Below are 19,471 nucleotides of genomic sequence, written 5' to 3'. Positions count from 1 at the left end.
TTGAGGGAGCCACCACCAAGAGACAGGAGATTAAAAAAGTGAGTAATTTTGGTGGAAGAAATTCCTTCTCTTTATTACATTGCAATGAACATCAGCAAGACAGGCACCCTGGTTGCACACCCTTACCCTTGACAGTTGAGAGGGAAAATGGTATATGGGATTCACTTGTATCGTACTTTAATTCCGTCAAGGGAATCAAAGTGCTTTTACGCTGCCTATTAGTTCACCCAGTCATACAGTACCGTAATTTTCGGACTATAAGTCGCACCGGAGTATAAGTCGCACCAGCCATAAAATGCCCAAAAAAGTGAAAAAAAACCATATATATGTATATAAGTCGCTCCTGAGTATAAGTCGCCCCCCCACCCAAACTATGAAAAAAAAACGCGACTTATAGTCCGAAAATTACGGTAATTAATGGAATATACAGTGATGTCTCATTTTTGCAGGAGATGCGTTCCAAAACCACCCACAAAAAATGAAATTAGAAAAAAAAGTAGAAATGGTATACGGTGATACCTCAACACTTCGCATTTCATCTTTCGCAAATGCACTACTTTGCCGGTTTATAACTGATGAAGAACATGTGGCATGGGTGTATTGTAAGTTAATTAGAAGTATGGTTTACCTTGCAAAACAATGCAAAGTGTCCATCTTCTAAATTGCCACATCACATTAACACGGGGGACATCATGCATATCGAAACCAAAGTGAGTCACGGTTGCGCATGAATCTCATGTTGCATTGTGGTCCAACACACAATATTATAATATTACAATACATGTTATTCCTTCCGATGGGAGGGGCCAAAGGGGTCGGGTGCGAAGTGAGCTGGGCGGCGGCCAAGGGCGGGGACCTTGGCGGTCCGATCCCCGGCTGCAGAAGCTGGCTCTTGGGACATGGAATGTCACCTCTCTGGCAAGAAAGGAGCCCGAGCTGGTGTGCGTGGCAGAAAAGTTCCGACTAGACATAGTCGGACTCGCTTCCACACACAGTTTGGGTTCTGGTACATGTCCTCTTGAGAGGGGCTGGACTCTCTTCCACTCTCGAGTTTCCCACGGTGAGAGGCGTTGAGCAGGTGTGGGCATACTTATTGCCGCCCGGCTGGGCGCCTGCACATTGGGGTTCACTCCCATTCTACTGGGTGACTTCAATGCTCACGTGGGCAATGACAGTGTGACCTGGAAGGGCGTGATTAGGAGGAACAGCCCCCCCGATCTGAACCCAAGCAGTGTTCTATTATTGGACTTCTGTGCTTGACACGGATTGTTCATAATGAACACCATGTTCAAGCATAAGGGTGTCTTGATGCCAAGTGCACACATGGACACCCTAGGCCGCAATTCGATGATCGACTTTGTAGTTGTGTCATCGGATTTGCGGCCGCATGTTTTGGACACTCGTGTGAAGAGAGAGGCGGAGCTGTCAACTGATCACCACCTGGTGGTGGGTTGGCTTCGATGGTGGGGGAAGATGCCCGTCCGACCTGGCAGACCCAAACGTACTGTGAGGGTCTGCTGGGAACGTCCGGCAGAATCCCCTGTCAGGAAGAGCTTCAACTCCCACCTCCGGCAGAGCTTTTCCCACATCCCGGAGGAGGCAGGGAACATTGAGTCCGAGTGGACCATGTTCCGTGCCTCCATTGTTGAGGCAGCCGACCGGAGCTGTGGTTGTAAGGTGGTCGGTGCCTGTCATGGCGGGAACCCCCGAAACCGCTGTTGGACACCGGTGTTGGACACCGCTGGTAAGCATCAAGCTGAAGAAGGAGTCCTACCGGGCCGTTTTTACCTGTGGGACAGGTACCGAATGGCCAAGCGGAACGCGGCTTAGGTGGTTGCTGAGGCAAAAACCCGGGCGTGGGAGGAGTTTGGTGAGGCCATGGAGAATGACTTCCGGACGGCTTCGAGGAAATTCTGGTCCACCATCCGGTGTCTCAGGAGGGGGAAGCAGTGCACCGTCAACATTGTTTACAGTGGAGATGGCGTGCTGCTGACTTCGACTCAGGACGTCGTGAGTCGGTGGGTAGAATACTTTGAAGACCTCCTCAATTCCACTGACACGCCTTCCATTGCGGAAACAGGGCCTGGAGGCTCTGAGGTGGACTCTCCTATCTCTGGGGTCGAAGTCACTGAGGTAGTTAAAAAAATCTTTGGGGGCAAGGCCCCAGGGGTGGATGAGATCCGCCCGGAGTTCTTAAAGGCTCTGGATGTTGTGGGGCTGTCTTAGCTGACATGCCTCTACAACATTGCGTGGACATCAGGGACTCTGAATTGGCAGACTGGGGTGGTGGTCCCCATTTTTAAGAAGGGGGACCAGAGGGTGTGTTCCAACTACAGAGAAATCACACTCCTCAGCCTCCCTGGTAAGGTCTATTCAGGGGTGCTGGAGAGGAGGTTCCATAGGGAGGTCGAATCTCGGATTCAGGAGGAGCAGTGTGGTTTTCATCCTGGCGTGGAACAGTGGACCAGCTCTATACCCTCGGCAGGATCCTTGAGGGTGCATGGGAGTTCGCTCAACCAGTCCACATGTGTTTTGTGGACTTGGAGAAGGCGTTCGACCGTGTCCCTCGGGTAGTTCTGTTTAAGGTTCTTTGGGAGTATGGGGTGCCAAACCAATTGATGGGGGCGGTTCGGTCCCTGTATTATCGATGCCGGAGTTTGGTCCGCATTTCCAGCAGTAAGTCGGATTCGTTCTCAGTGAGGGTTGGACTCCACCGAGGCTGCCCTTTGTCACCGATTCTGTTCATAACTTTTATGGACAGAATTTCTAGGTGCAGCCGAGGCGTTGAGGGTGTGCGGTTTGGGGACCTCAGCTTTGCATCTCTGCTTTTTGCAGACGATGTGGTGCTGTTGGCTTCTTCAAGCCGTGATCTCCAGCTCTCATTGGAGCGGTTCGCAGCCGAGTGTGAAGCGGTCAGAATGAAGGTCAGCACCTCCAAATCTGAGTGCATGGTCCTCAGTCGGAAAAGGGTGGAATACCCTCTCCGGATCGGGGATGAGATCCTGCCCCAAGTGGAAGAGTTCAAGTATCTTGGGGTCTTGTTGACGAGTGAAGGCAGGATGGAGCGTGAGATCGACAGGCGGATTGGTGCAGCGTCGGCCGTGATGCGGACTCTGTACCGGTCCAACGTGGTGAAGAGAGAGCTGAGCCATAAGGCAAAGCTCTCAAAATACCGATTGATCTACGCTCCTACCCACACCGATGGTCACGAGCAATGGGCCGTGACCGAAAGAACAAGATCCCGGATACGAGCGGCCGAAATGAGTGTCCAGGCTCTCCTTTTGAGATAGGGTGAGAAGCTCGGTCATCCGGGAGGGATTCGGAGTAGAGCTGCTGCTCCTCCACGTTGAGAGGAGCCAGATGAGGTGGTTCAGGCATCTCACCAGGATGCCGCCTGGACGCTTCCCCGGGGAGGTGTTCCGGGCATGCCCCACTGGCAGGAGACCCCGTAGACGACCCAGGACGCGCCGGAGAGACTATGTCTCTTAGCTGGCCTGGGAACGCCTTGGGTTTCCCTGGGATGAGCTGGACGAAGTGGCTGGGGAGAGGGAAGTCTGGGCGTCCCTCCTAAAGCTGCTGCCACCGCAACCCGACCCCGGATAAGCGGAAGAAGATGGATGGATGGATGGATGGATGGATGGATGGATGGATGGATGGATGGATGGATGGATGGATATGTGTTATTATAAGCTTTTTAAACCCTTCCCAGTACTTTTACGCAACATAAACTTTCCCATTCCCTTAATAACCATTCTGACACTCTTTTGTACATGTATTTTACCTTTGCAGTAAATAAAAGAACAAACACGTGATATTTTCACTCCTTCTGCACCGATTGGTGCGCGGGGCCGGCTGCCGCCTCCTGTGCTTGAACACTGTCACGTCCGCAGAATGTGCATACATTGCTCAGAGGCACGCCCCGCTATCAGGGCTCATTGCCGGTGTCCCGCGCACGTAGGAAAAAAATCACTGCCGTCCCAAGTCCTCGACGGCAGTGCCTTCTTCCTACGTGCACAGCAGCCAGCTACGCAACCCGCGCTTGTCCTCAGTGAAGCACATTTCTCAGAGGCACTCCCCACGCTATGAGCGGTAATTGTCGTTGTCTTGACACTTTCTGCGCGGCGGTGCATTTTTCCCTTGTGCGCGGCTGTCACGTCTTCGCTCCCGCCCTGCTGGCCGGCTGACGCGCCCTCCGCGCTAGACCTCGTGGCGCCCGTCGCCAATACGGTATTGCATGTGCTAATCGGCACTGATTGCCACCACCTGTCTCGTGTTACCCGCTTATTAGGGCATTTATATAGACGCCGTTCATCCCCTGTCAGTCCTCGCTGTTTCATCTGCTTTGACACACGCACGCCTGCCACCCGATTCCCGTTTGCCTGATTTGCTGTGTAACGAAATGCCACCACGACACACGACGCGAGCTCGCTGACTGGCTCGTCACTCGCCTTGTGCACCTGCTCTGCTGGCGTTCCAGTCTCCCTTTTCCTCTTTTCCCATTCTCTAAATCAGGGGTCTCAAACTCCAGTCCTCGGGGCCGCATTCCTACGTTTTCCAAGTTTCCCTCGTTAAACACACCTGATTCAAATGATCAGTTCATCCTCACGTTCTGCAGGAGCCTGATAATTGAATCAGGTGTGTTTAACGAGGGAAACTTGGAAAACATGTAGGAATGCGGCCCCCGAGGACTGGAGTTTGAGACCCCTGCTCTAAATAAACAGTCCGTGTTGCACGTGGTTGTCCTGCCTCGGTCATGACAGGCTGGCTGCCGCGCTTCCCGCGTTTGTCCGCAGTGACGCACATTGCTTAGAGACACCCCACGTTACCAGCGTGTATTTACATGCCGTTCTCCCATCACGTATAAACCCACGAAGTAGCGCATTCGTGAAAGGTGAAGCGCAAAGTGGCGAGGGATCGCTGTATATGTAGTCTTGATAGAAAACAACTATTCACATCGCCATGGGTACTTCGAGGAAATTTGCTGGGGATGGGACCCACAACCGAGGTGGTAGCACCCTGCGACCACCCCCAGATTGTGGCACCTTAAATAAATGAATGGCAAATTACAACAATGATTAGCGCACTTGATACTATGTTGATACTGAGGAATCCATGCACTCATTGTTATGGACAAGCCAAAGTCCTATGTCACATGAAAAAGTATAGATCTTAACATATTGTAATAAAAAACATGTTAATTTGACTCTCGTAATGAATATATTTGATGGGAACACAATAGAAGCCGTACTAGAATGAGGAATGAAATTGCCAAAATAGATAAATGAGCCCGTCACTGCGGTCTGGATTTTCCACACATATCGGGAAACTACCAAAATATGTACGACTAGTACCCGTGTTTCAAATCATTGTTCTAATGGAATCATGGAAACCTATACAGTATACTCTTTCAGTTGTGATTTTCTTAGGCTTTATTGTTACTGAAACAGCAAGCTCCTTACTTTCTAAAATTTTTACTTTCTCCGTGATTTCTTGTGAGTATTCTCTGTTTAAATAACCCTGATTATGTTGTAAACCATGTATATATTATATTATTTACATACTATCATGTCTGTCCACAGTTTTAGTAATAAATGATAAACTAGCATAAAATACTGTTCAGAATATTTGTATAGTCTGATCAGTTGTAATTATCAAAGAATTCTTTATGGACTAAGACTCAGAAACCAGATTGATTGCTGTCTGTTTCTCTGTTTTACAGGTGGAAACTATCGTGGTGTGTTTGCGCTGGGTCTAGTTCAGGGTGAATGGAAAATGTACGTGAAAGGGCAGTTGGACAGGGAGGAACGCAGCCTCTACATTATTAATGTCACTGCAAGCGATGGACTATTTGTTTCCCAAGCAACCGTGGAGGTCACAGTGATGGACGCCAATGATAACAAACCCATCTGTGACCAGGTGACGATCAAGCTTGCTGTTGGCCACTGTCTTTGTTTATTGGATCCACTGGATTTGAATGGACTATGAATTATTTTAGACTGAATGTAACAAGCTGATGTCAATTCATAAAATATTTTATCCGAGGGCTGTGTGTGTGTTTGTGAATGTATGTCCACAGGCACTCTATACTGCATCTGTTCCAGAGAATATCCCAGTGAATAGTGTGCTGCTAAGGGTCGGTGCCACTGATAAAGATGTGGGCATCAGTGCTTGGATCCAGTATTCCTTGCATGGCCGTGGATCACATGACTTCAGTATCGACCCAGACACTGGTATGAATGCAACTTATATATACATAGATGGAACGCTCTATTTTCATCACAGTGCAGTTCTAGCGTAAGGCGCATTCTAAATACATGCGGAGACTAATTACACCTTGTTTTGGTATTTTCACAAAGCACAGCACGGTGCATTTAAAAAAGGGTATTTTTCAATCAAAGCAGCTCCTCTAATTCCCTTTAAAATTGGTGCCTGAGAGGGGTAGTCCTTCACAGTCCATGTAGGAGGTCAACCTGTGAAAAGTACAGATCAACCGGAGTCAAATTCCTTGTTTGGCCTGCACAAACCTGGCCAATAAAGCTGATTCTGATTTAAAAGGAACTGCAGGCAGCCCTCCACATGTGAATGATGTAACGTTGACCATGGAGATCAATGATCTGCATGGAGAAGTGGGCACTTGGAAGCCACCTTCCACCCAAAAAAAAGCGAATAAAAAAAAACTTGCTCTAAAAACTAATTAAGACTAGGTGAATTTAAAAAAGACTTGATAATGAAGAAAAAAACTAACTACAAATAAAAAATGTTTTTTTTTAAACAAATCCAGCTACTTTTCCATTTGAACATGGCCTATTTATACCAATGGTTGGATGTGGCATCACTTTAAATGACTTTCAGCCAAACAAATTTGTCAGGTGCGCATGCTACTTCAGGACACCCAATATGACTCAAAACGTTCTACCAAATACCAAAACAGGAGAAACAAGGCTTGCACTGGCACAAAAATCAGGATGTGCCATTTTTTACGCTCAAGCACCTTCTACGAATAGACTATAGAGCCCATAGCGTGGATATATCAACGCTCCATACTTTTGCATTGTGTGTACAGTGTGCATTTACTGTATGTATTTATATGAAATGAAGCTCAAATTAATTTGAGTTAGTGTGTAAAATCTATGGCCTAAGTTAATTGTCTTTAATTATGCACATGTGCATACAAATCACTATACACATTTTTTCTATCTGTTATTATTCCACTTTCTGTTAATAACTTCATTCATCAGGTGAGATCAAGTCATCTGTAGCTCTGGATCGAGAGGTGACACCCAACTACTGGCTGGTTGCCCTGGCAACTGATGGTGGTGGGCAGTGGTGCCGTGTTGAGTTGTGGGTGGAAGTGACTGATGTGAATGACAACCCACCAGTCTTTACCCTGCCACACTATACAGCAAGTGTATATGAAGACACTGCTACTAAAGCCCTTCTCACTCGCATCCAAGCCATAGACCCAGATGAAGGTGATTCACTGAATTTTATTACTTGTGACTCATAAATGCTGCTACTTTTTTCCTCTGTCTCTTAAATCATATCCAACACCCATAGCAATAAAGCTATACAATGAAGTCCAGCTTTTTTTATGTATTACTTGTTATGCTAAAAAAAAAAAAAAAAAAAAAACCCTTTTCTCATCGCATTAGAGTATACAGTGAATATTTTCAGGTAGTTTTCAAAATATTCATTAATTGCCCAATCCACTTTTTACTATGGAAGATATTGGATGCAGGCTGCACCTACACATTTGAAAGGATAATTGGGATGTATGTATGTTATCTATGGTTTTAGTTTTTGAGTTCTTTGGAGGATACAGTAGTTATGTCATTCTACTTTTTGTTTTGTTTGTTTTCAAAACTTTTTATGTCCAACTGGAAAATTACTAAAACGACTTCTTTTGTCTCTGCAGCTGGTCCAGGGCGTACGGTTGTCTACTCCTTGGCAGATTCAGCTGATGGTTCATTCTCTATTGATAAGTCAACAGGCATCGTGGTACTTGAACGCATCCTTGACAGAGAGATTCAGCCATCTTATCAGTTAATAGTCCGCGGATCAGATGAGGGTTCACCTATTCCCCTTTCTTCATTGATCAATGTTACAATCACTGTATTGGACATAAATGACAATCCACCGGTGTTTGAACGCCGCGATCAGTTGGTGACCATCCCAGAGGATGTGGCAGTGGGCACCAAGATGCTCACGGTGTACGCCGCCAGCAAGGACATAGGGACTAATGCTGAGATTACCTACAGTATACGATCAGGAAATGAGCATGGAAAGTTCAGTATCCATTCTCTTTCTGGTGAGTATAACAATTGCTGTTGTTGGTATTGGTTCACTTGAGACACACCTGAGACAGTGCAGTGTAGCTTATACAATCTATATCATTTCACATTTTCACAAACATAGTGCACACTTTACCCCAATATCATTCCAAATGATTCTAGAGCTGTCAAAATAGATTAATTGACAACTAATCGATTATCAAATTACCGTATTGGCCCAAATAAAAGACGACCCTGATTATAAGACGACCCCCTCTTTTTCAAGACTCAAGTTTGAAAAAAGACTTTTTGAACACCAAATTTACTTTTTATACAGAAAATGATTACATCAGAAACAAATGATAATAACAATATATTCGAGAGAAAAAGCATGTTATTTTGCCTGATTCAAATCATGCAAAAACTGTCTATCACTCTTAATATCTGAACATTTAAATATGTAAACTAAAGTGCAATCACATTTGTAAATGAATGGCTTCGGGTATCGGGGGGGGAGCGAAAACACAAACTCCAGCCGAATCGGCCACTACAGGTTAATTAAACGCCATATCATAGAAATGTGTCTTTAAACGTGTCTTAAATGTTTCTACAGAAGTAGCAGTTCTAATATCCATTGGTAGGGCATTCCAAAGCTCTGGAGCCCGAATAGAAAATGCTCTAGACCCTGCAGACATTTTTTTGGCCCTCGTGGTCACTAAAAGACTAGCGTTTTGCGAGCGGAGGTTACGAGACGGAACGTAAGGAACAACTAGGTCGATGAAATATGAAGGCGCTAATCCATGCAATGATTTATAGGTTAATAGAAGAACCTTGAAGTCACACCTTAAGTGGACCGGGAGCCAATGTAAGTTGGCTAATATTGGGGTAGTGTGATCAAATGTTCTTGTCTGTGAGAGCAGCCTTGCAGCAGCATTTTGTACTAACTGTAGACTTTTGATACTGGACTTAGGAAGACCAAAGAATAATGTGTTACAGTAGTCCAGGCGCGACGTAATAAACACATGTATAATAGTTTCCGCATCACCGGTTGAGAGGATCGGACGAATATTAGCAATATTACGGACGTGAAAAAATGCAATTCTAGTTATGTTCTTAATGTGCTTTTGAAAGGAGATCGTTTGGTCAAATATTACCCTGAGATTAGTTACCGTATCGCTCTGAGTGATAGTACGGTTATCCATAGTTATAGTGGTTTCCTTAAATAAGTGGTGATAACGAGCTGGACCAATTATCAAAAGGCTGTGATGTATCAAAGTCAAATTCCTTGTTTGGCACGCTCAAACATGGCGAATAAAAATTCTTGAATCTTGAATCTCAGTTTTATCTGGGTTAAGACGAAGGAAATTGAGAGACATCCATTGCTTGATCTCCGCAAGGCACGCCTCAAGATTACAACAGTCCCGCGGAATTGTCATAGAAAACGGCATATATAATTGAGTGTCATCCGCGTAACATTGGAAACTAATATTATATGTACGTATTATGTCCCCAAGCGGAATCATATAAATATTAAATAGAATTGGTCCGAGTACCGATCCCTGCGGGACACCACACGTAACGTTATAGAGCTCAGAGGTCGCATTGCCATGGACCACTTGGTGCGTCCTGTCTGATAGATAGGAATAGAACCAGCGTAGTGCTGACCCTGAAATACCAACACAGCTTTTAAGGCACTCTAATAAAATATCGAAGTCTACAGTGTCGAAGGCAGCACTAAGATCGAGTAGTAACAATACCGATGTTTGAATCCATAGATATGAGGAGATCATTAGTCACTTTAGCAAGTGCTGTCTCGGTGGAATGATTAGCTCTAAAATCAGACTGAAAAGATTCATATCGATTATTGGCGACCATGTAATCAATGAGCTGCTGCGCGACTACTTTTTCAAGAAGTTTTGCTATGAATGGGAGATTTGAAACTGGCCCATACTTACTGAGACAGTCCGGGTCGAGATTTGGTAGCAGTTTAATGATAGCGGTTTTAAAGGCTGTTGGCACTATACCAGAGGAGACAGACAGATTAATTATATTTAAGACGGACGGTCCTAAAATTTTAAATAATTCTTCAAATGGTTTGGCTGGAAGCGGGTCGAGTACCGTATTTTTCGGACTATAAGTCGCGTTTCTTTTCATAGTTTGGGTGGGGGGGCGACTTATACTGAGGAGCGACTTATATGTTAATTTTTTCATAGATTTTCAAATATAAAAAAAAAAAAAGTGAAACCGCGACAAACGAACCGCGATGTAGCAAGGGATTACTGTAATTTGAATTTCAAGTGATGTCAGCAGCGCGGCGCGGCGGTTGTTTACATAAAGGACAAAGATTCGATCATGGGATGACGAAGATGACGAAGGGCCCTACGTACTACCGGCATCATTAGCGGCTTTGTTTGTAAGTGACACGGCGGATGAAGAGTTTGAAGGATTTAAGGATTTGGAGTGACACAGAAGGTTTGAAAAACTATTATGGCTTTTACGCACGCCCGGTCCTACTCTACGGAGCTCTCATGGAAGTCGGGGGCCGGCGCTCGGCCGGGTGGCTGCCCGGAGACGGTGGATGGGGCTCGGACATACATGGCTGTTACGCACGCTTGGTCCTACTCTACGGAGCTCTCTTCCACCTCCGTGGATGGAAGTCGGGGGCCGGTGCTTGGCCGGGTGGCTGTCCGGGGACGGTGGATGGGGCTCGGACATGGCTTTTACGCACGCCCGGTCCTATTCTATGGAGCTCTCTTCCACCTCCGTGGCTGGAAGTGCTACCTCCGGGGATGGAAGTCCACGCCGCCACACGCCTGGAAGTCGACGCCGGTGCTTGGGTCCTTGTACTTTGTTAACGCTACAATATAGTTATATACTAGATCTGTGGAATAACGACGAGGCTGACGTCAGGGCGCACGCGTGGCGTTGTTGACAAAGGACGAGGAATTTGATCGATGGATTTAATGATTTGGAGTGACACAGATGGTTTGATAATATTATTGCTTATATAATAGTTATTGGATATATCATTTATATATCGTTATATGGGCCTGTGGAATATTTTGAAGTACAAGCGCCGTCAGCCGTCAGTTGACATAAAGGACGATCGATGGATTTAATGAATCTGTGACACAGATGGTTTTATAAACGTGTTATTTATGTAAGTTATTTGAATAACTCTGAATGTTACGTCTGTTCTTGGTGTTGGATTTTGTCGAATAAATTTCCCCCAAAATGCGACTTATACTCCGGAGCGATTTATATATGTTTTTTTTCACGTTATTGTGCATTTTATGGCTAATGCGACCTATATTCCGGAGCGACTTTTAGTCCGAAAAATACGGTAAGCATGTTGTTTGTTTAGCCGCACTAACCAATTGCAAATCTTCCTCTCAAAAGTAATTATTCATTAATTTGTCTAGTCATTCATGAAAATAGACTGATTATCTTTAGTGGTTAATCAAAACAAGATATTTGCAAACACCTGCTTTTACTTCACTAAACAATCACCACACCAGTAACAAAATCAGTTTAGAAAAGTTTGATGAGCAGTACAACAGTAATAACTCTTGTGTGATATTGTTTAATTGTTGTTTACTAAACAATACCAAATAAACAACACTGGTTGGTTAATAAACAGTACTTGGGAATACAGTTTTAAAAAACGCTTTCATGTTAAATTAATTATTACCGGATTGTTTGATTAATCTGTAGAATGAACTATAAAAGAATCAATTCTGAAAAGATTTAATAGTGACAGAAAATATTTGACGGACAGTGACAGTCATTCAAAGCATTTCTACTATAGCATTCCTCATCTTTTCATTTAATTACATCACACATGATTCCAAATAGGCGGCTCAGTGGCGCACTGGTTAGCACGTCCGTTCTCCCCGTGCCTGCGTGTGTTTTCTCTGGGCATTCCGGTTTCCTCCCACATTCCAAAAACATGCTTGGTAGGCCAATTGAGGACTCCAAATTGCCCCTAGGTGTGAGTGCGAGTGCGGATGGTTGTTCGTCTCTGTGTGCCCTGTGTGCCCTGGCTGGCAACCGGTTCAGGGTGTCCCCCGCCTCGTGCCCGATGACTGCTGGGATAGGCTCCAGTACGCCCGCGACCCCCGTGGGGCCAAGCGGTATAGAGGATGGATGGATGGATGGATGGATGGATGGATGGATGGATGGATGGATGGATGGATGGATGGATGGATGGATGGATGGATGGATGGATGGATGGATGGATGGATGGATGGATGGATGGATGGATGGATGATTCCAAATATTTACTTTCAGAATTTCATTATTCATTTCCTCCGGAAATTGTATGTTCTAGTTAAATTTTAATACCCATGTGCTGCAGTATGTCATGTTTTTTCTCTGCTCACCTCCGTGTAGGAGCCATTTTAGTTGCCCAGGCCCTGGATTATGAAACTTGCAGGGACTACTTCTTAACAGTGGAGGCTCAAGATGGGGGAACGCCTCCATTGAGTGCCATTACTACAGTGAACATAAATGTAACGGACGTCAATGACAATGCCCCCATGTTCAGCCGTGACCTGTATACCGCTGTTGTGTCAGAGGATGCCACCATTGGAGAATCTGTTGTACAGGTATGATCAATTCATGACCTTTTTAACCAAGACAATGTGATTAATTTCTGCCACATTATCATAGCATTTAAAGGTACGACTAAAAAAAACTTTCTCTCAAGAAATATCATATATGAGGTGTAGTTACTTAGCCAATAATGTTACATATTCATCATTGTTAGTTTGTAAATGATGATACATTGTATCGACCAGGATTTCTCACTCTCTCTCTTTTTTATTATGCATGAATTAGGTAAGGCCTCTTTGGCACAATAGGTGGCTCGTGCTGGGTGCAAATTTAAAATGATTTGTTAATTATCCCTAAATGTGGAACCGCTAACATAGGTTAACATTGTTAGCCCAATTAATATTGGCTGACTCAGACCGCCCGACTGGGTGAGGCTGAAATAGGGATGGAAACTTAGGGACGGAGGACAATGCCCACCTTTTTAATTAGCCTCACACAACTATTCTTCATAAGCATTGTAAAAATCTTCCTGTATAATTAAATAATGGTCAAAAATTGTAGAAGTGCTGCTAAATGTGTGTATATGTGTGTGTGCGTGTGTGTGTGTGTGTGTGTGCGTGTGTGCGCGTGTGTGCGCATGTGCTTGTGTGTGTTCATGCGTGCTCTGCAGACGGTAGCAGAGGATATGGACAGTCAGCTGAATGGGGCCATCCTCTACTCCATTGTAAGTGGGGACCGAGACAACCAGTTCTTCATTGACCCACTCAGCGGGATCGTCAAGGTCAACAAGCATCTGGACCGTGAGACGGTAAGGGCACACACACGCACGCGCGCACACACGCACGCGCGCACACACGCGCGCGCGCACACACACTTCCATCCATCCATCCATCCATCCATTTTCTATACCGCTTGTCCCCATGGGGGTCGCAGGCATCGGGCAGTAGGCGGAGGACAGGCTGAACTGGTTGTCAGCCGATCGCAGGGTAAGGGCACACAGAAACGAACAACCATCCGCACTTGCACTCACACTCGCTCCTAGGGACAATTTGGAGTGCTCAATTGACCTACCAAGCATGTTTTTGGAATGTGGGAGGAAACCGGAGTGCCCAGAGAAAACCCATGCGGGCACGGGGAGAACATGCAAACTCCACACACAGAGGGTCGGAGGTGGTATTGAACCGGCACCCTCCTGACTGTGAGGTGGACGTCCTAACCAGTGTGCCACCGATCCGCCCCAAACACACACTTATAATAGCTAAAAATGATCAGTTAAACACAGAGAAAATCTCATCTAATCTGATCTAATTGCTGGCCAAATGCTCCTGAAGACAGCCAATAAAAACTCTGGAGTGGATGAATCTCAAAGCAAATGGCAATTATTCACACCCAACCAGGAAAGCCAGGCCAACAATTATCTGAAAGTCTCACACATGTGTTCAATAAATTCTAGCATGAATAGTGACTTGGTCATCTCCTATTCATCTGAAGTGCTTGAGTAATTCGGTAATGTTCAGATTCTAATGATAAAGTATTCATGAGTGTGGTCCATGAGCCACATGAGTGGAGTTTGAAGTTGGGTGGGTGGGATCAAAGCTTTAGGCTGATGAAAGCGTTTTAGAGGTTATCACACAATGAGCATTGGTTTGTGTTTGCACGTGTCTGAGAGAGCACAAAAGAATGGAGTGATTGTTTTCTCCCATGGTTGTCAGTGTTAATGAATAGATGTTTGTGTTTACCTGTTTCACCTCCAATTTCTTATAGCACTTGCTTCCCCTCTACCACTCCCTCATACTCCTTGTTTCTGCTTCTCCGAAGCAGGCCAAGGATGTTAAATAATTTGTTTAAATGTGGGTCGCTATCATATTCCTCATATTGTTTTGCTGCTGCATTGGCATTTCTCTTCATTGTACTTCATTAGCGCTATTTTTATTTCTCAGTCTAGTAAAAATAATAAACCAAAAAAACACCCCCATTACTGTCTGTAGAGCATTGTGCAGCACATCAGTGTGTGTGGTGTGGTGTGTGTGTGTGCGCGCGTGTGTGTATGAAACAATCCTTCACTATTAAAACAAGGCAATAAACAAGTCACAGCTGTTTGGAATTAAGATATATTGTGTAATTATAGTCCATTATATTTTATGACAACAACTATCTTTACTATTCTGGAAATGCAATATGCTATATCCTTTCATCCAAACGTATTGAAACAGTGAGCCCAATTGTCTTTTTTTTTCAACTATTTGCAATGAGGAAAATAAACATCCATGTTTCAGATTGTATTTTCATGTACAGCAGGGGTCTCAAACTCCAGTCCTCGGGGGCCGCATTCCTACATGTTTTCCAAGTTTCCCTCGTTAAACACACCTGATTCAAATGATCAGTTCATCCTCACGTTCTGCAGGAGCCTGATAATTGAATCAGGTGTGTTTAACGAGGGAAACTTGGAAAACATGTAGGAATGCGGCCCCCGAGGACTGGAGTTTGAGACCCCTGATGTACAGGGTCCGGCAAAATGATCTGACACATTTGTAGGTTTGATAAAATGCAAATAAATTAAATAAACCTTTTTTTTTTTTTGAAAAGTACATATAATGCCATTTTGTTTTGTTTTGTTTTGTTTCGTTACATTTCATTTTCGTTTCGTTTTCGAATAATGTTATTTTGTTTCGTTTCAGTTGGTAACATGAATTGGACCGGTGAGCATCGCGCTTTCATTGTGGAAACATTTATCAAGAACGAATCTGTAACTGCAACACAACGAGCGTTCCGTTTGCGCTTCAGACTTGGTAGACACGATCCCGTACCTGCTCGAAACACGATCTTGTTATGGGTTACTAACTTCAGAGCCAGTGGATCAGCATTGAAACGAAAATTAACCGGCCGACCTCGCACCGCCAGAACTCCAGAAAATGTGGCAGCTGTAAGACCAAAATAACATTATTTGAAAACAAAACAAAAACGAAATGAAACAAAACCAAACAAAATGGCATTATATGTACTTTTCGAAAATAAAAAAAATAGTTTGTTTCTTTAATATATTTGCATTTTATTAAACCTACAAATGTGTCAGATCATTTTGCCGGCCCCTGTATTTACATCTGGATCTGATACATAACTGAAAAAAGCATCATTTGTAAAAATAAATAAATAAATAAATAACTGTTGATAGTGTTTGCAACACTCCATTTCTTGTTGAGAATATGTGCATAGAATAGAGAGAAAAACTAAACGTATACACATTATTCCCTGGTGTTGTGATAAAAGGTTTCTGACATTCTGGAAAAGAACTGGTGTTCACCTCACACCCCTGTACTGCTGGGCCAATGCCAAGAACACCTTTTATTTTCCATGATGGAGGGGTGCAGAGGTAGAGAGTCGCAATGCAGTGAGGTCTGCTAGACCAGATTTTGGCAAGAACAAAAAACAGGCACCCATAGATTTGGAGTATTTTCTCTTATGGAGGCAGTACTTCATCTAGAAGTCGACGTTCCACTTGTTAATTAATGTCAGGCACCCATGCGGGCATGTGTGGTCACTACACCAAATACCCCCCCCCCCCTCCGCCCATGAAAAACAGAGCTAGCTTCCAACTCAAGGGAGGAAAAACTCTTGGGAGGGCTGTTTATGTAGAGTAGGTGAATTGTGACAATTGTTACTAGGTAAAATAAGGAATGTTTTTTTCACAGACACACTTTTGCAAATAGGTCACAAACAAATAATTTAATACGGTGGGAAGTAATAAACTTTCCATAATGTGTCCTCTTTATTATTTGCTAATCGTTTTGCTGTAATAACTGCATAAAGTCTTTTTTATTGTCGTTCTTCAAGACCAAATAGTTTTGTAGACCTCTAAATTGCTGCTGTCATCATGCGATACATCACCAATCCAGTTTAATGAGCACATACGAGAAAAAGCCACACAAATCCAAGCCATGGGAATACCTCCACAGTTGGGATCATGACTGAGATCCGAGTTTTTTTTTTAAGCTTAAGCATTACCTTGTCTGAGAATTTTGTCATAATCTAGCCTGACCATTATATCCTTGCTAATGAGAGTTTTGCAGCTACTCATTGTACGTTTTCATTACAAAATGCTTTTACTCGCTATGGCCAGTGTTTTTTTTTTCTTTTCCTTATGGCTCTGATTTCATTTTCTCAGCTTCAAAATGTCTTCTTTTTCCACCCACAGACAGCTTGGATTTTCATGTTGGTTACACTTCTACAAAGTATAAATCTAGTCTGAATAAAATTTCATGTCAAAATAGGCTGCTCTGCTAATGTTTCGAGTAAATTTACAGATCGATATAGAAGGGAAACATAGGTAACCTGTACCAATGTGTTAGATCGAACTTTAGTCAGTTCCGATCATTTTATAGGAGATAGTTTGAGAAACGCGATTGTTTACAGAGGGCTCATTGGTTATTGGCAAGTGGATGCATACCGCAACCCTAGTCAACCTCAGTTTGTTGCAGTATAGCTTCTATTTTATGCGCCTTTTACTCTGGTGCGCCCTATATATGAAATAATTTCTAAAATAAAAAAATCAATGAGGGTGCACCTTGTAATCCAGTGCGCCTTTTGGTGCAAAAAATACGGTATACTGGCAAGACAAGTCCAGGGAGCAGTGCAAGGGAAAGGCCAACTCAGGACACAGTCAGACTCAGAGAGACCTTTTGATTATTTTGCTCGCCCTCATTCTAGAGATTTTGATTTGTATTTCCGGTACCACCCACAACAAAACCCAAAGAATGATTGTGTGCATGTGTGTGCGCACAAATGCGTTTTGCTTGTGAACATGCACGTGTGAGCAAGGCCAGGTTGGCCTGGTTACATAACTGACTCCTGGCCTGAAACAATCTCCCAGGTCCCAGGCCCTGCTGACAGTAAACTATGATCAATACAATTCTTTAATGTATTTGTGCCACTTAGGTTCCTGGCTACTCATTAACCATCAGAGCTCTGGATAGTGGAATGCCACCTCTGTCCTCCACTGCTATGGTCAAGATTGATGTCTCTGACATCAATGACAATCCGCCTACCTTTTCACCTGCCAACCTCACCACTGTGATCCAGGTAAATGCCATCCTGACAAAATGTTTAGACTAGGATTTGGTGGTAATGTTTTTTTCATTTCTATTATTGCGCTGAAAGCGTCTTGGCAAAGAACCCAGTGGTGCTGCCTGCCAGTAAGCAGTAATAAGGTTGCTGATGCATGATGATAGCTCACCCGGGAAAAGGGAGTTATTATTTATGCCCAAAAATATATGCCTGTCAGGTAATATTTCCTCCCATGTTTTCGGCTCCGAACGGCCCATAAATTAAATGGTTAGTACGTCTTGTGACACATATATGAAACACAAACTTTGAGGCGCCCTCACACTAACGTCTTAGTTTTATTTCTGAAATAAAGACAAAGACACCTCAATGTGCTGCTCACATCATCTGTGAATAATTGCTGATCGGACAATCAGAGAATTGTCTCCCATTTGCCCTACACAAGATTGGGTAAGCACGAGACTCCTGATGTGACTGCTGAAAGTCGTGTAGAAAATGAACGGCTGGATACTACCATTGGTATATTGTAGTAATGTTACGTGCACTGTGATTTTATCTCTACCTGAGTCTCTCTCTCTCTCTCTCGCTCTCTCTCGCTCTCTCGCTCTCAATTCAACTAGTTGATACTGTGTAGTCTAAAACCTCTCCTCATGAAAAGTCCATTGATATCCTATTTTGTTTGTTTATTTGTTTTGTTTTTGTAAAATCTTGCCTCAACAGAGCTAAATCTACATCTCAAAATTCATAATTTTATAAGAATGTCTAAGCATGTCTACTAAATAGCTATTTTTCTAACATTTGTGTTTTGCTGCTGTCTTTATTTTTTTCCAGCAAGAAAGCAAATGTCCTTTCATGAGATATCATTGGAAAGACCAGTGTAAATGAGTCAAAAGATATATACCAAAATTAAATGGTCTCCACAGTGGACACAAATTAACAGGCCAGGCAGAAGGATAACCAAGTTGATCTCAATAAATAAGAGCACGGTGAAAAAACGAATTAATTGAGTAGTTCAATAAGAAAGGGAAATCTCATATTTACCGGCACATTTATCAAACATAAATATTTCAAAGATAATAACGCTCACATTCAGTACCTTATAAAATTAGAATAATTCACAAAGTTTAATATTATGTGCTAGAGTCTTTCTCCAATAAGCTGATAATTAAAACACCAGCAAAAGCTTCCTGAGCCTTTAAATACCCCTACAGTCATGGGGAAACTGTTGAGAACTAGACTGTTAATTGACTGCCTCCACAAGTAAGGCAAACCACTACAGGTTACAGCTGAAGAAGCTGTCTCTTCATACAGTTCAGGGTCCAGCTAGGCACATTAATAAAGCTGATAACCTCAGCCTTCAGAAGACTATCATGCAAAACCCATTGGAACATTAGAGGAAATTTGGGATTCCGTCAACCTGCCTACACTGTCAAAACTACCAAAAACTGGTTAGACTGGGATATTATCATTTTCATTAACTAGCAGACACTGACCTGAACAGTATTGCCGCGATAATGATGAGAGACATCCAACTCAATAATACAGTAAAGCTGTCATCAAAGCAGCCTGGGCTTGGATAACACCTCCGC

At 43.7% G+C, this 19,471-nt stretch overlaps 1 protein-coding gene across 8 annotated transcripts in view; it reads left to right on the top strand.

Annotated features, from left to right (window-relative positions):
* Positions 1-19,471, top strand: part of fat3a (FAT atypical cadherin 3a) — a 173,107-nt gene that overhangs the window by 129,494 nt on the left and 24,142 nt on the right. For all 8 annotated transcript variants that reach the window (XM_037268356.1, XM_037268362.1, XM_037268359.1 and 5 more), the window contains 7 exons: positions 5,720-5,916; positions 6,077-6,230; positions 7,239-7,472; positions 7,916-8,308; positions 12,663-12,877; positions 13,495-13,632; positions 17,757-17,900. In XM_037268356.1, coding sequence (XP_037124251.1) covers positions 5,720-5,916; positions 6,077-6,230; positions 7,239-7,472; positions 7,916-8,308; positions 12,663-12,877; positions 13,495-13,632; positions 17,757-17,900 — 1,475 coding nt within the window. The remainder of the gene's footprint in view (positions 1-5,719; positions 5,917-6,076; positions 6,231-7,238; positions 7,473-7,915; positions 8,309-12,662; positions 12,878-13,494; positions 13,633-17,756; positions 17,901-19,471) is intronic.

The sequence above is a fragment of the Syngnathus acus genome, chromosome 13 (genome assembly GCF_901709675.1).
Source record: "Syngnathus acus chromosome 13, fSynAcu1.2, whole genome shotgun sequence".
Classification (NCBI taxonomy): Eukaryota; Metazoa; Chordata; class Actinopteri; order Syngnathiformes; family Syngnathidae; genus Syngnathus; species Syngnathus acus.
This window is presented reverse-complemented; position numbering and strand designations above follow the sequence as displayed.